The following is a 16,997-nucleotide window of genomic DNA, read 5'->3' as shown; positions in this document are numbered from 1 at the left end:
ATCCATCCCATTCATCATCTTATACGTCTCAATGAGATCTCCCCTCATTCTTCTAATCTCTAACGAGTACAAGCCTAGTTTATTCAGCCTCTCCTCATAGCTCAACCCCCTCAACTCCGGTATCAGCCTAGTAAACCTCCTCTGCACTCCCTCCAAGGCCAAAATATCTTTGCGTAAGTGCGGCGCCCAAAACTGCACACAGTACTCCAGCTGCGGCCTCACCAATGCCCTATACAGCTGCAGCAAGACCTCCCTACTTTTATATTCAATCCCCCTCGCTATGAAGGCCAGCATCCCATTCGCCTTCCTGACCACCTGCTGCACCTGCAAGCTGGGTTTTTGCGACTCATGCACAAGGACCCCGAGGTCCCTCTGCACCGTCGCCTGCTGCAGTTTTTCGCCCCGTAAGTAATAGTCCTTCCTACCATTATTCCTACCAAAGTGGACCACCTCACGCTTGCCAACATTAAATTCCATTTGCCATTTCCTGGTCCATTCGCCCAGCCTATCTAGATCCTTCTGTAGACTCTCCACACCCTCCGCACAATTTGCCGTTCCCCCAATCTTGGTGTCATCAGCAAATTTCGACACTCTACACTCGGTTCCCTCCTCCAGATCATCTATATAAATGGTAAAAAGCTGAGCATCTGCTCTATCAAGCAATTCCCTTCAAGATGCCTCGCAATTTCTTCCTTAATGACGGATTCTAACATTTTACCTACCACAGACGTTAAACTAACCGGCCTATAATTCCCCGCCTTTTGCCTGGCACCCTTCTTAAACAACGGCGTAACATTAGCCGTTTTCCAATCTTCCGGCACGTCCCCGGAATCCAGCGACGTCTGGAAAATAACCACCAAGGCATCCACTATAACCTCCACCATTTCTTTCAGAACCCTCGGATGCATTCCATCCGGTCCTGGGGACTTGTCCACAATCAGCCCCCTCCAGTCTGTCGAGCACCGCCGCTCTAGTAACAGTAATGTCATTAAGACCCTCCAGTCCTACCACCTTTCCATCGCTAACACCCGGCAAATTATTCACATCCTCCTCCGTGAAGACAGAAACAAAAAAGTTATTCAATACCTTAGCCATATCCCCATCCCCTACCACTAGGTCCCCTTTCTCATCCTCTAAAGGACCAACGTTCACCCTAGCCAGCCTCTTCCTTTTTATATATTTATAAAAACTCTTGCTATCCTTTTTTATATTAAGTGCTAGCCCAGCTTCATAGTTTCTCCTACCCTTCTTTATCAACTTCTTTGTCAATCTTTGTTGACATTTAAACCTCTCCCAATCCTCTTCTCGCCCACTACTCTTAGCTACTCTAAATTCCTCCGCTTTTAATTTAACACTTTCCTTCACCTCCTTCGTTATCCACGGCTTATTACCTCTCCTCCTACGGTCCTTTTTGACCATCGGAATAAATTTCTGCTGAGCACCAAGAAAGATCTCCTTAAAGATCCTCCACTGCTCCTCAACAGACCCTCCCTCCAACGCGCTCTCCCAGTCAACATTCGCCAATTCTTCTCTCATCCTACCATACTCCCCTCTATTCAAACAAAGGACGCGTGTCCGGGAACCCACTTTCTCCTCCTCCATCTGCACCAGAAACTCCACCATACAATGATCACTCTCTCCAAGAGGATCCTTCACCGCAAGGTCCCTAATTCTACCTGCCTCATTACATAGCACCAGATCCAAGACAGCTCGCTCCCTCGTCGGCTCCAACACACACTGTTCGAGGAAACTATCCCGGCAGCATTCCAAGAACTCCTCCTCGAGCCCACCGCGTCCAACATGGGTCGACCAATCAATATGCAGATTGAAATCCCCCATAACTACGGCCGTCCCATTCCTGCACGCCGCACTTATTTGCGCGTTAACAGCCCGCCCCACCTCCAGATCATTATTCGGGGGCCTATAGACAACAGCCACCAGCGTCTTCCTCCCTTTGCTGTTCCTAATCTCCACCCACAACGATTCCATCCTCTGCTCTTTGGCTCCAATGTCATCCCTTGCTACCACCTTGGTGCTATCCTTAATCAGCAGAGCTACGCCACCCCCTCTTTCCTCATAAGAACATAAGAAATAGGAGGAGTAGGCCATCTAGCCTTTCGAGCCTGCCCCACCATTCAATAAGATCATGGCTGATCTGTCGTGGCTCAGTTCCACTTTCCCGCCCTCTCTCCATAACCCTTAATCCCCTCTCTTATCAAGAACCCATCAACCCGCTTCTTAAAAATATTTAGCAAGGCAGCCTCCACCACTTCAACGGGCAGAGAATTCCAGAGATTCACCACCCTTTGAGTGAAGAAGTTCCTCCTCAACTCCGTTCTAAACCGCCTCCCCTTTATCTTGAGGCTGTGCCCCCTAGTCCTACTGTCTTTTTTGAGCGGGAAGAGTCTCTCCACCTCTATCCAATCCATCCCATTCATCATCTTATACGTCTCAATGAGATCTCCCCTCATTCTTCTAAACTCTAACGAGTACAAGCCTAGTTTATTCAGCCTCTCCTCATAGCTCAATCCCCTCAACTCCGGTATCAGCCTAGTAAACCTCCTCTGCACTCCCTCCTGCCTATCCTTCCTAAACACTTGATACCCCTGGACATTCAGCTCCCAGTCCCTGTCACCTTGCAGCCACGTCTCTGTAATGGCCACCAGATCATATCCATTTGTGTTGATCTGCGCCACCAGCTCATCCACTTTATTCTGAATGCTTCGTGCATTCAGATAAAGCGCTTTCATCCCAGCCTTCACCTGGACCCTATTTGCCATAACGCCACCAACCATACTCACGCCCCCTACTCCCTCTATTATTGGGACATCCTCGGCCTCTTCCCTTACCTGTACCCTATCCTTAACTTTAGACCTCGTAACGTCACCTACCCTCGCACCCTCCCCCCCACTAATTAGTTTAAAGCCCTGTCTACAGTCCTCTTTACTCGATTCGCCAGCACTCTGGTCCCAGCACGGTTCAGACCAATCCCATCCCGCCCGAACAGGTCCCACCTACCCCAATACTGGTGCCAATGCCCCATAAATTCAAACCCATTCCTCCCACACCAATCCCTGAGCCACCCATTCACTTCCTTAATCCTGTCAACCCTACGCCCGTCTGCACTCGGTTCAGGCAGTAGCCCAGAGATGACCACCTTGTCGGTTCTACTTTTTAATTCCATTCCCAGCTTTTCATACTCCTTCCCCAGATCCTCAGTCCGCACTTTGCCTACGTCGCCGGCACCCACATGAACCACAACGACCGGATTCTCACCCTCCCACTCCAGGTTCCTCTGCAGCCCAGCTGCGACATCCTGTACCCGAGCACCAGGCAGACAACACACCCTTCCGTGCACTTTGTCATTGTGACAAAGGACAGTGTCAATACCCTTCACCCCACTATCCCCAATCACTACTACGTTCCTTTTCCCCTTCTCTTTGCCTATGTCCTGCTGCATCACTGTACCGTGTGCAGTTTGCTCACCAACCTCACCTGCCTCGTTCTTGTCCAGCCTGGAAGCAAGAACCTCAAACCTGTTATGCAGATTAAGAGGCTGAGGCCTCCGCTCCTCACCCCCCTTCCTCTTCCCAGCAGCCCCCTCTTGTCCCTGACCCTTAGAGTTAGCCAGTCTAGGTGGGGGGGGGGGGAATCAGGTCCCGGGGATTTATCTACCTTGATGTTCTTTAAGACTTCCAGCATCTCCTTCTCTATAATAGGTACACTCATCAAGACATCACTATTTATTTCCCAAGTTCCCTAACATCCCAGCCTTTCGCAACACTAAATACTGATGAAAAATATCCATTAAAGATCTCAGCCATCTCTTGTGGATGTGCACATAGATGACTTTGTTGATCCTTAACAGGCCCTACTCTCTCCCTAGTTACTCTTTTGCCCTTTATGTATTTGTAGGAGCTCTTTGGATTCTCCTTTGCCTTATCTGTCAAAGCAATATTGTGTCCCCTTTCTGCCCTCCTGATATCTCTTTTAATCCTATTCCTAAACCCTCTACACTCCAAGAGAAGCTCTTGATCCCAGTTGCCTACGCATGTCATATGCCTCCTTCTTCTTCTAGATCAGGGCCTCAATATCCCAAGTCATCCAGGGTTCCCCACTTCTACTAGTCTTGCTCTTCACTCTAAAGGGAAAGTGCTTATCCTGAACCCTGGTTAGTATAGTTTTGAAAACCTCCCATTTACCAGACATCTCTTTGCTTACCAACAAACTTCTCCAAGCAACTTTTGAAAGTTTCTTGTGATACCAACAAAATTGGCCTTGCCCCAATTTAGAATTTTAACTTTTGGGTCAGACCTATCATTCTCCACAGCTATCTTAAAACTAATGGAATTATGGTCACTGGTCTCAGTGAGACGTATAAAGTTAATGAAGGGGATGAATAGGGTGGAGGTAGAGAGATTCTTCCTGCTCAGAAAGGACAGCAGGACGAGAGGGCACAGCCTCAAGATAAGGGGGGGGAGGGGCAGTTTAGAACAGAGTTAAGGAGGAACTTCTTCACTCAAAGAGTGGTGAATCTCTGGAATTCTCTGCCCGTTGATGTGGTGGAGGCTACCTCGGTAAATATATTTAAGACATGGGTAGATAGGTTTTTGGTAGGGAAGGGGATTAAGGGTTATGGGGAGAAAGCGGGAAAGTGGAACTGAGCCACTTCAGATCAGCCATGATCTTATTGAATGGCAGGGCAGGCTCGAAGGGTTAGATGGCCTACTCCTGCTCCTATTTCTTATGTTCTTAAAGTGATCCCTCACTAACACTTCTGTCACCTGCCCTTCTTTATTTCCCAAGAGGAGGCAAGGTTTTGCACCCCCACAAGGTCATGGGTCATGCACATACTGAATAAGAAATTCCTCCTGAATACACTCAACAAATTTCTCTCCATCCAAGCCCCGTATACTACGGCTATCCCAGTCAATGTAGGGAAAGTTAAAGTCCCCTACTACCACCCTATTTTTTGGAGCTATCCGTAATCATCTTATCTGTAATCATATGTTTGCTCCTCAATTTCCTGCTATTTGGGGCCCTATAGTACAATCCTATCAAAGTGATGCTCCCTTCTTATTGCTCATGTAGACTCAGAGGTCAAACCCTCAGAAATATTCCCTCTCAGTACTGCTGTGAGTTTTCCCTAATCAAAACACAATTCCCCCTCCTCTCTTACCTCCTGTTCTATCTTTCCTATAGCATCTGTACCCTGGAACATTGAGCTGCCAGTCCTGTCCCTCCCTTAGCCATGTTTCAGTAATTGTTATAATATCCCAGTTCCACGTACCCATTATCTGCCTTGCCTGTCAGGTCTCTTGCATTTAAATAAACGCAGTTTAACCTGGACACCCCTTGCTCTGTCTTGCTTTTGCCTGACCTGTCTAGAATTACTGACACTGCCTTTACTATCTAACGTGCTCTCTTTAACTTCCGCGCTGTCCTCTTCTGTCTCTCTACTGCTTTGGGTCCCACCCCCTGCTAAAGCATGCATTTAGAATTTTTTTACCTGCTGATTCTCTCTTAGGCACTCCTGTTGCTTCTTTCCTGCTGTTTAACCATTTATGTAGCAATGGATTCACAATATGCCAACTGAGTAGTAAGATGAATGTTTGCTGGCCTCTGCCCTATTGGTTCTTCTGCTGATCCTCCTTGCTGCTATTTTGAAGATATCAGATTGAACTTCCTTTTTCTTGCTGATATCACTCCGTGCTGCACGTGGCCCCAGATGCAGCCCGCACAAAGCCAGCTAACCGACACTTACCCAGAACTCTGCCTTGCCATTGCCTTTCTTGCAGCGTTCTGCAAGCACCGAGACTCCCACAGTCACCTCAGACAGAGGCTCCTCTGCACTCCTCATCAGCACAATCTGGATCACACGTCCCTCATATATGTGAGCATCAAAGGAAGACTTCCAGTTTGGATACATAGTTGGCTTCTTCTGAACCAGAGTTTTTCCACGTTCTGCTCAAAGACAAATAACACAACTTAAGAGCAGGGGCAGTAGGGTTCGGGTTGTGGAAAATAGTGGCAGGTGGCCACATTGTGTGATGAGAACAGAACTAGGAATCAAACCCATAGTCAGCCTGTCCCAAATCATCAAAACTGGAACTCTGACAGAACACAACAAAATACTCATATTCTCTTATTTTACATATCAGTACTCCTGTTCGCTTGTCATTTCCATTTCTGATGACAAGGTCAGCAGCAGCCCACAATATATCTTTTGTCACTTTGTCCCAATTTAACACTTAAAATATTCTTTTCCACTTAATGTTAGAGCAATTACGAATACTTGGTCATTGCTGCTGAGACAACATGATGGAGCAAATCATTGACTTCCTCGTCATGTATTTACGCTGCGTTATTAGTATTGCTTGGCTGAGAGTGTGATTAGTTGTGAGGCCAGTGACTTCCTTTCAATACTGACAGACGATTTAAGCAACCCAGGACACTGGCTCCTCCTCGATATCCCTTCCCAATAGTCCACTTCAGTTGCTTTCACCAAATATCACATTCTGCATTATCATTAATTCATTGGTGGGATATGGGAATTGCTGGCTTACCAGCATTTATAGAACATAAAACACTATAGCACAACACTACACCATCCCTAGTTGCCCTTGTTCTGACAGCAGTTGACAATCAACCACATTAGAGCCAAAGTCTAGCTGGCAGTTTTCAGGATCACATGGTTGGATGGGGAGGGGCAGTGGGCTACAAAGGACTCCCTCCCACCCCTCAAGACTTTACTGGGGCGAAGGGTCAGTGGTGGAGACTGGTTCCCTGGAATCACAAGAGTTGCAACTTTCATACCTGTCGTCAAAGCTTCCTTCACTTTCACGGCAACGAATGGTGGCTGAGTTTCAGCTGAATTTAAGACAGGTCCCACCTCGTAGGAGTTAAATGAGAGGCGAAGGAATGGAGCCATAACTCAAACGTCGGAGGCTCTGGATAATGAGAAGAAACAAATTTTAATTAAAACCCAAAATGAATTATTATGAAAATCAAAGCTTTAATGACACAAGAAATAGAAGCAGGAGTAGGCCACCAGGCTCTCCAAGTTTGCCCTGTCATGCAATACAATCATGGCTGAACTATGCAGGCCTCAACTCCTTTCCTGTACCATTTCCCCATAGTCCTCTATTCCTCAATCTATCAAATACTTATCCACCTCAACGTTAAATACTTCTAATGATCCAGCCTCCACCACCCGTGGGGCACTGATTTCCAGACTTGCACCACTCTGAGAAGAAATTTCTACACACCTCAGTTTTAAATGGCCAGCCCTTTGGTTGTGGGACTGTAGGGGGTGAGGTCCTTAAAACGATTACTATTACTAAAGAGGTAGTGCTTGGTAGGCTAATGGGACTAAAGGTTGACAAGTCTCTGGGCCCGGATGGAATGCATCCCAGGATACTGAAAGAATTGGCAGAAGCAATAGCAGATGCGTTAGTAGTAATTTATCAAAATTCACTGGACTCCGAGGAAGTACCGGCTGATTGGAAAACAACTAATGTGACGCCACTGTTTAAAAAAGTAGACAAAAGGCGGGTAACTACAGGCCGGTTTAGCTTAACGTCCGTAGCTGGGAAAATGCTGGAATCCATCATTAAAGAAGAAACAGCAAGACACCTGGAAAAGAATAGTTCGATCAAGCAGACGCAGCATGGATTCATGAAGGGAAAGTCGTGTTTGACCAACTTTCTGGATTTTTATGAAGATTGGACTAGTGCGGTTGACAGAGGGGAACCGGTGGATGTGGTTTTTTTAGATTTCCAGAAGGCGTTTGATAAGGTGCCTCACAAAAGGTTGCTGCAGGAGATTAGGGTACACGGAGTTGGGGGTAAAGTGTTAGCGTGGATTGAGGATTGGCTACCTAACAGGAAGCAGAGAGTTGGAATAAATGGGTGCTTTTCTGGTTGGCAGTTGGTGACTAGTGGCATGCAGCAGGGATCGGCGCTGGGGCCTCATATATATATATAGGAGGAGGGGACTGAGTGTAGGGTAACAAAGTTTGCTGATGACACAAAGATGAGTGGGAAAGCCAATTGCGTGGAGGACGCGGAAAGTCTGCAGAGAGATTTGGATAGGCTGAGTGAGTGGGCGAGGATCTGGCAGATGGAGTATGACGTTGGCAAGTGTGAGGTTATCCACTTTGGAAGGAATAATAGTAAAATGGACTATTATTTAAATGGTGAAAAATTACAACATGCTACTGCGCAGAGGGACCTGGGGGTCCTTGTGCATGAATCGCAAAAACCCAGTCTGCAGGTGCAGCAGGTGATCAAGAAGGCGAATGGAATGTTGGCTTTTATAGCGAGGGGGATAGAATATAAAAGCAGGGAGGTCTTGCTGGTGAGGCTGCAACTGGAGTACTGTGTGCAATTTTGGTCCCCTTATTTGTGAAAGGATATATTGGCCTTAGAGGGGATGCAGAGAAGGTTCACCAGGTTGATACTGGAAATGAGGGGGTTAGCTTATGAAGAGAGATCGAGTAGATTGGGCCTGTACTCGGAGTTTAGAAGGCTGAGGGGTGATCTTACAGAGACATATAAGATAATGAAGGGGCTAGATAGGGTGGAGGCAGAGAGATTCTTTCCACTTAGAAAGGAAACAAGGACTAGAGGACACAGCCTCAAAATAAGGGAGAGTCAGTTTAGAACAGAGTAGAAGAGGAACAACTTCTCTCAGAGGGTGGTGAATCTCTGGAATTCTCTGCCCTTTGGGGCAGTGGAGGTTGAATATGTTTAAGTCATAGGTAGATCTTATCTTGAGGTCAAGCTGAAGGACTTGAGGTTATTTTCATTAGAGAGAAGAAGGTTAAGAGGTGACCTAATTGAGGCACTAAAGATGATCAAAGGGGGATTGAGGGGGTTGAGCTATGAGGAGAGGCTGAATAAACTTGGCTTGTACTTGTTAGAGTTTAGAAGAATGAGGGGAGATCTCATTGAGACGTATAAGATGATGAATGGGATGGATAGGATAGAGGTGGAGAGACTCTTCCCGCTCAGAACGAACAGTAGGACTACAGGGCACAGCCTCAAGATAAGGGGGGGTGGCGGGGGGGGGGTGGTGGGGGGCAGTTTAGAACGGAGTTGAGGAGGAACTTCTTCACTCAAAGGATGGTGAATCTCTGGAATTCTCTGCCCGTTGAAGTGGTGGAGGCTGCCTCGCTAAATATATTTAAGAACATAAGAACATAAGAAATAGGAGCAGGAGTAGGCCATCCAGCCCTTCGAGCCTGCCCCGCCATTCAATAAGATCATGGCTGATCTGTCGTGGCTCAGTTCCACTTTCCCGCCCTCTCCCCATAACCCTTAATCCCCTCTCTTATCAAAAACCCATCAACCCGCTTCTTAAAAATATTTAGCGAGGCAGCCTCCACCACTTCAACGGGCAGAGAATTCCAGAGATTCACCACCCTTTGAGTGAAGAAGTTCCTCCTCAACTCCGTTCTAAACTGCCCCCCTTTTATCTTGAGGCTGTGCCCCCTAGTCCTACTGTCTTTTTTGAGCGGGAAGAGTCTTTCCACCTCTATCCTATCCATCCCATTCATCATCTTATACGTCTCAATGAGATCTCCTCTCATTCTTCTAAACTCTAACGAGTACAAGCCCAGTTTATTCAGCCTCTCCTCATAGCTCAACCCCCTCAACTCCGGTATCAGCCTAGTAAACCTCCTCTGCACTCCCTCCAAGGCCAAAATATCTTTGCGCAGGTGCGGCGCCCAAAAATGCACACAGTACTCCAGTTGCGGCCTCACCAATGCCCTATACAGCTGCAGCAAGACCTCCCTACTTTTATATTCAATCCCCCTCACTATGAAGGCCAGCATCCCATTCGCCTTCCTGACCAGCTGCTGCACCTGCAAGCTGGGTTTTTGTGACTCATGCACAAGGACCCCGAGGTCCCTCTGCACCGTCGCCTGCTGCAGTTTTTCGCCACGCAAGTAATAGTCCTTCCTACCATTATTCCTACCAAAGTGGACCACCTCACACTTGCCAACATTAAATTCCATTTGCCATTTCCTGGCCCATTCGCCCAGCCTATCTCGATCCTTCTGCAGACTCTCCACACCCTCCGCACAATTTGCCGTTCCCCCAATCTTGGTGTCATCAGCAAATTTCGACACTCTACACTCGGTTCCCTCCTCCAGATTATCTATATAAATGGTAAAAAGCTGAGGCCCCAGCACCGACCCCTGGGGCACTCCACTAGTCACCATCCGCCAATCCGAATAGTACCCGTTGACTCCCACTCTCTGCCTATTTGACAACCAATCCTCTATCCACGCTAACACCCTACCCCCAACTCCATGTCCCTCGACCTTCTGCAATAACCTCTTGTGAGGTACTTTGTCAAACGCTTCTGAAAATCTAGAAAGACCACATCCACCGGCTCTCCTCTATCTACCGCCCTAGACACATCCTCATAGAACTCCAGTAAATTTGTCAGACACGACTTCCCTTTAATGAAACCGTGCTGTGTCTGCTCCATCAAGCAATTCCCTTCAAGATGCCTCGCAATTTCCTCCTTAATGACAGATTCTAACATTTTACCTACCACAGACGTTAAATTAACCGGCCTATAATTCCCCGCCTTTTGCCTGGCACCTTTCTTAAACAACGGCGTAACATTAGCCGTTTTCCAATCATCCGGCACTTCCCCGGAATCCAGCGACGTTTGGAAAATAACCACCAAGGCATCCACTATCACCTCCGCCATTTCTTTCAGAACCCTCGGATGCATTCCATCCGGTCCTGGGGACTTGTCCACAATCAGCCCCTCCAGTCTGTCGAGCACCGCCTTTCTAGTAACAGTAATGTCATTAAGACCCTCCAGTCCTACCACCTTCGATAACACCCGGCAAATTATTCACGTCCTCCTCCGTGAAGACAGAAACAAAAAAGTTATTCAATACCTTCGCCATATCCCCATCCCCTACCACTAGGTCCCCTTTCTCATCCTCTAAAGGACCAACATTCACCCTAGCCAGCCTCTTCCTTTTTATATATTTATAAAAACTCTTGCTATCCTTTTTTATATTAAGCACTAGCCCAGCTTCATAGTTTCTCCTACCCTTCTTTATCAACTTCTTTGTCAATCTTTGTTGACATTTAAACCTCTCCCAATCCTCTTCTCGCCCACTACTCTTAGCTACTTCAAATGCCTCCGCTTTTAGTTTAACACTTTCCTTCACCTCCTTCGTTATCCACGGCTTATTACCTCTCCTCCCACTATCCTTTTTGACCATCGGAATAAATTTCCGTTGAGCACCAAGAAAGATCTCCTTAAAGATCCTCCACTGCTCCTCAACAGACCCTCCCTCCAACGCGCTCTCCCAGTCCACATTCGCCAATTCTTCTCTCATCCTACCGTATTCCCCTCTATTCAAACAAAGGATGCGTGTCCGGGAACCCACTTTCTCCTCCTCCATCTGCACCAGAAACTCCACCATACAATGATCACTCTCCCCAAGAGGATCCTTCACCACAAGGTCCCTAATTCTACCCGCTTCATTACATAGCACCAGATCCAAGATAGCTCGCTCCCTCGTCGGCTCCAACACACACTGTTCGAGGAAACTATCCCGGTAGCATTCCAAGAACTCTTCCTCGAGCCCCCCACGTCCAACATGGGTCGACCAATCAATATGCAGATTGAAATCCCCCATAACTACGGCCGTCCCATTCCTGCACGCCGCACTTATTTGCGCGTTAACAGCCCGCCCCATCTCCAGATCATTATTCGGGGGCCTATAGACGACACCCACCAGTGTCTTCCTCCCTTTGCTGTTCCTAATCTCCACCCACAACGATTCCACCCTCTGCTCCTTGGCTCCAATATCATCCCTTGCTACCACCGTGATGCTATCCTTAATCAGCAGAGCTACGCCCCCCCCCCCTTTTCCCTCCTGCCTATCCTTCCTAAACACTTGATAGCCCTGTACATTCAGCTCCCAGTCCCTGTCACCCTGCAGCCATGTCTCTGTAATGGCCACCAGATCGTATCCATTTGTGTCGATCTGCGCCATCAGCTCATCCACTTTATTCCGAATGCTTCGTGCATTCAGATAAAGCGCTTTCATCCCAGCCTTCACCTGGACCCTATTTTCCGCAACGCCACCAACTATACTCACGCCCCCTACTCCCTCTATTATTGGGACATCCTCGGCCTCTTCCCTTACATGTACGCGGGTTGATAGGTTTTTGATAGGCAAGAGGATTAAGGGTTATGGGGAAAAGGCGGGAAAGTGGAACTGAGCCACTTCAGATCAGCCATGATCTTACTGAATGGCGGGGCAGGCTCGAAGGGCTAGATGGCCTACTCCTATTTCTTATGTTATTATGGCTAGATAGGGTGGATAGTGAGAGCCTTTTTCCTCAGATGGTGACGGCTAACACAAGGGGACATAGCTTTAAATTAAGGGGTGGTAATTATAGGACGGATGTCAGAGGTAGGTTCTTTACTCAGAGGGTAGTAAGGGCGTGGAATGCCCTGCCTGCAGCAGTTGTGGACTCGCCAACTTTAAGTGCATTCAAATGGTCAGTGGATAGGCATATAGGTAACTTGGAATAGTTTAGGTTACAGGGTAATTAGATTGGTTCCACTGGTCGGCGCAACATCGAGGGCCGGAGAGCCTGTACTGCGCTGTAATGTTCTATGTAGATAGATTTCTGATCAGTAAGGGAATTAAGGTTATGGGGAGCAAGCGGGTAAGTGGAACTGAACCACTACAAGATCAGCCATGATCTTATAGAATGGCGGGGCAGGCTCGAGGGGCTAGGTGGCCTGTTCCTGCTCCTGTTTCTTATGTTCTTATATTCTTATGTTTTTTATCTTGTAGCTATGTCCCATTAGTGAAAATATCTCACCATCTACTCTGTCAAGCCCCCTCAGAATCTTCTGTTTGAATAAGGTCATCCCTCATTCTTCTAAACACCCAGGAATACGCATCCAGACTACTTAGTCTCTTTCTCTCAATAGGACACCCCTCTCATAGAATCATAGAAAAACTACAGCACAAACAAGTCCTTCGGCCACAAGTTGCACTGATCATATCTCCACCTACTAGGCTTGCCTATAATCCTCAAACCTACTAAGTCCCATGTACTCATGCGGAAGTCTCTTAAAAGACCCTAACGAATTTGCCTCCACCACCACTGACGGCAGCCGATTCCACTCACTCACCAACCTCAGTGAAAAACTTACCCCCCGGTATCTCCTCTGTACCTACTCCCCAGCACCTTACACCTATGTTCTCTTGTGGCAGCCATTTCAGCCCTGGGGAAAAAGCCTCTGAGAATCCACCTGATCAATGCCTCTCATCCCAGAATTCATTTATTCCCATTCTAAGGGCAAGATTTTCCCAAAAATATTACAAGTGCCGAATGAGTGAGAAAATGGGAGAGTTTCAGACCAACTTTTTGGGTGAGTTTGAACTTGCAATCTTATGACACGTCACTTTTTTGAACAGAAGTGCGATTCTCACCAGTAAGGGGGAGAGAGAGGGCAGAGGCTATAAGCTCACCAGTAAAGCCTTTTGCAGACTGCTTTTGAGGAGGGGAGAGGGGGGCAGTTACGCAATGTCCATCTGTTGATTCCGCTGCAAACCACCCCCCCCATCCCCTTTCACCCCTGCCTGCAATTCCCCCCACTCCCCACTGAACATTACCGCTGCAGATTTCCCCTCCCACCAATCCTCACTCATAGAACGACAGAAATTTACAGCTCAGAAACAGGCCTTTTGGCCCTTCTTGTCTGTGCTGAACCATTTTTTGCCTAGTCCCACTGACCTGCACTTGGACCATATCCCTCCACACCCCTCTCTTCCATGTACCTGACCAAGTTTTTCTCAAATGTTAAAAGTGACCCCGCCTTTACCACTTTATCCGGCAGCACATTCCACACTCCCACCACTCTCTGCGTGAAGAAGTCCCCCCTAATATTCCCTTTAAACTTTTCTCCTTTCACCCTTAACCCATGTCCTCTGGTTTTTTTCTCCCCTAGCCTCAGTGGAAAAAGCCTGTTTGCATTCACTCTATCTATACCCATCAAAATCTTATACACCTCTATCAAATCTCCCCTCATTCTTCTACGCTCCAGGGAATAAAGTCCTAACCTATTCAATCTCTCTCTGTAACTTATGAGGAGAGGCTGAATAAACTAGGCTTGTACTCGTTAGAGTTTAGAAGAATGAGGGGAGATCTCATTGAGACGTATATGATGATGAATGGGATGGATAGGATAGAGGTGGAGAGACTCTTCCCGCTCAGAAAGGATAATAGGACTAGGGGGCACAGCCTCAAGATAAAGGGGGGGGGCGGTTTAGAATGGAGTTGAGGAGGAACTTCTTCACTCAAAGGGTGGTGAATCTCTGGAATTCTCTGCCCGTTGAAGTGGTGGAGGCTGCCTCGCTAAATATTTTTAAGATGCGGGTTGATGGGTTTTTGATAAGAGAGGGGATTAAGGGTTATGGGGAGAGGGCGGGAATGTGGAACTGAGCCACAACAGATCAGCCATGATCTTATTGAATGGCGGGGCAGGCTCGAAGGGCTAGATGGCCTACTCCTGCTCCTATTTCTTATGTTCTTATGTAACTCAGCTTCTCAAGTCCTGGCAACATCCTCGTGAACCTTCTCTGCACTCTTTCAACCTTATTTACATCCTTCCTGTAACTAGGTGACCAAAACTGTACACAATACTCTAAATTCAGCCTCACCAATGCCATATACAACCTTACCATAACACTCCAACTTTTATACTCGATACTCCGATTTATAAAGGCCAATGTACCAAAAGTACTCTTTACGACCCTATCCACCTGTGACTTCACTTTTAGGGAATTCTGTACCTGTATTCCCAGATCCCTCTGTTCAACTGCACTCTTCAGTGTCCTACCATTTACCCTGTACGTTCTACTTTGGTTTGTCCTTCCAAAGTGCAATACCTCACACTTGTCTGCGTTAAACTCCATCTGCCATTTTTCAGCCCATTTTTCTAGCTGGTCCAAGTCCCTCTGCAAGCTTTGAAAACCTTCCTCACTGTCCACTACACCTCCAATCTTTGTATCATCAGCAAATTTGCTGATCCAATTTACCACATTATCATCCAGATCATTGATATAGATGATAAACAACAATGGAACCAACACCGATCCCTGTGACACACCACTCGTCACAGGCCTCCACTCAGAGAAGCAATCCTCCACAACCACTCTCTGGCTTCTTCCACTGAGCCAGTGTCTAATCCAATTTACTACCTCCCCATGTATACCTAGCGACTGAACCTTCCTAACTAACTTCCCATGAGGGACCTTGCTGAAATCCAGGTAGACAACATCCACTGCCTTCCCTTCATCAAATTGTGCGGAGGGTGTGGAGAGTCTGCAGAAGGATCTAGATAGGCTGGGCGAATGGGCCAGGAAATGGCAAATGGAATTTAATGCTGGCAAGTGTGAGGTGGTCCACTTTGGTAGGAAGAATGGTAGGAAGGACTATTACTTACGTGGCGAAAAACTGCAGCAGGCGACGGTGCAGAGGGACCTCGGGGTCCTTGTGATGAGTCGCAAAAAACCAGCTTGCAGGTGCAGCAGGTGGTCAGGAAGGCAAATGGGATGCTGGCCTTCATAGCGAGGGGGATTGAATATAAAAGTAGGGAGGTCTTGCTGCAGCTGTATAGGGCACTGGTGAGGCCGCAGCTGGAGTACTGTGTGCAGTTTTGGGCACCGCACCTGCGCAAGGATATTTTGGCCCTGGAGGGAGTGCAGAGGAGGTTTACTAGGCTGATACCGGAGTTGAGGGGGTTGAGCTATGAGGAGAGGCTGAATAAACTAGGCTTGTACTCGCTAGAGTTTAGAAGAATGAGGGGAGATCTCATTGAGACGTATAAGATGATGAATGGGATGGATAGGATAGAGGTGGAGAGACTCTTCCCGCTCAAAAAAGACAGTAGGACTAGGGGGCACAGCCTCAAGATAAGGGGGAGGCGGTTTAGAACGGAGTTGAGGAGGAACTTCTTCACTCAAAGGGTGGTGAATCTCTGGAATTCTCTGCCCGTTGAAGTGGTGGAGGCTACCTCGCTAAATATTTTTAAGAAGCGGGTTGATGGGTTCTTGATAAGAGAGGGGATTAAGGGTTATGGGGAGAGGGCGGGAAAGTGGAACTGAGCCACAACAGATCAGCCATGATCTTATTGAATGGCGGGGCAGGCTCGAAGGGCTAGATGGCCTACTCCTGCTCCTATTTCTTATGTTCTTATGTTCATCCACTTTCCTCCTCGAAAAACTCCAATAGATTGGTTAAACATGACCTACTACGCATAAAGCCATGTTGACTCTCCTTAATTCCCGTCAATCCAAATATTTGTAGACCCTGTCCCTTATCATCACACCTTCCAATAACTTGCCCACCACCGATGTCAAACTTACTGGCCTATAATTTCCCGGATTTCTTTTGGAACCATTTTTAAACAATGGAACAACATGAACCACCCTCCAATCATCTGGCATCTCCCCCTGTGAATACTGACATTTTATATATGTCTGCCAGGGCCCCTGCAAGTTCAACACTAGCCTCCCTCAAGGTCCGTGGGAATACCATGTCCGGTCCTGGGGATTTATCCACTCTGATTTGCCTCAAGACAGCCAGCACCTCCTCCTCTTTAATCTGTAACGGTTCCATGACTTCATAAGAACATAAGAAATAGGAGCAGGAGTAGGCCATCTAGCCCTTCGAGCCTGCCCCGCCATTCAATAAGATCATGGCTGATCTGAAGTGGCTCAGTTCCACTTTCCCGCTTTCTCCCCATAATCCTTAATTCCCTTGCCTTCCAAAAACCTATCTACCCGTGTCTTAAATATATTTAGTGAGATAGCCTCCACCACATCAACAGGCAGAGAATTCCAGAGATTCACCACCCTTTGAGTGAAGAAGTTCCTCCTCAACTCCGTTCTAAACTGCTCCCCCCCCACCCCCCCCATCTTGAGGCTGTGC

At 47.4% G+C, this 16,997-nt stretch overlaps 1 protein-coding gene across 4 annotated transcripts in view; it reads right to left on the bottom strand.

Moving 5' to 3' along the window:
- The window catches only part of LOC145362562 (protein kinase C delta type-like), a 155,351-nt gene that overhangs the window by 95,295 nt on the left and 43,059 nt on the right, over window positions 1–16,997 (bottom strand). For all 4 annotated transcript variants that reach the window (XM_080218568.1, XM_080218586.1, XM_080218573.1 and 1 more), the window contains exons 2-3: window positions 6,817–6,950; window positions 5,765–5,964 (exon numbers count right to left, since the gene is read on the bottom strand). In XM_080218568.1, coding sequence (XP_080074694.1) covers window positions 5,765–5,964; window positions 6,817–6,931 — 315 coding nt within the window. In that variant the 5' untranslated portion in view covers window positions 6,932–6,950. The remainder of the gene's footprint in view (window positions 1–5,764; window positions 5,965–6,816; window positions 6,951–16,997) is intronic.

The sequence above is a fragment of the Carcharhinus amblyrhynchos genome, chromosome 3, assembly GCF_965287045.1.
Source record: "Carcharhinus amblyrhynchos chromosome 3, sCarAmb.v2.hapA, whole genome shotgun sequence".
Classification (NCBI taxonomy): domain Eukaryota; kingdom Metazoa; phylum Chordata; class Chondrichthyes; order Carcharhiniformes; family Carcharhinidae; genus Carcharhinus; species Carcharhinus amblyrhynchos.
Note: the sequence above shows the minus strand (reverse complement) of the source record. Positions and strands in the feature narration are given on the sequence as shown.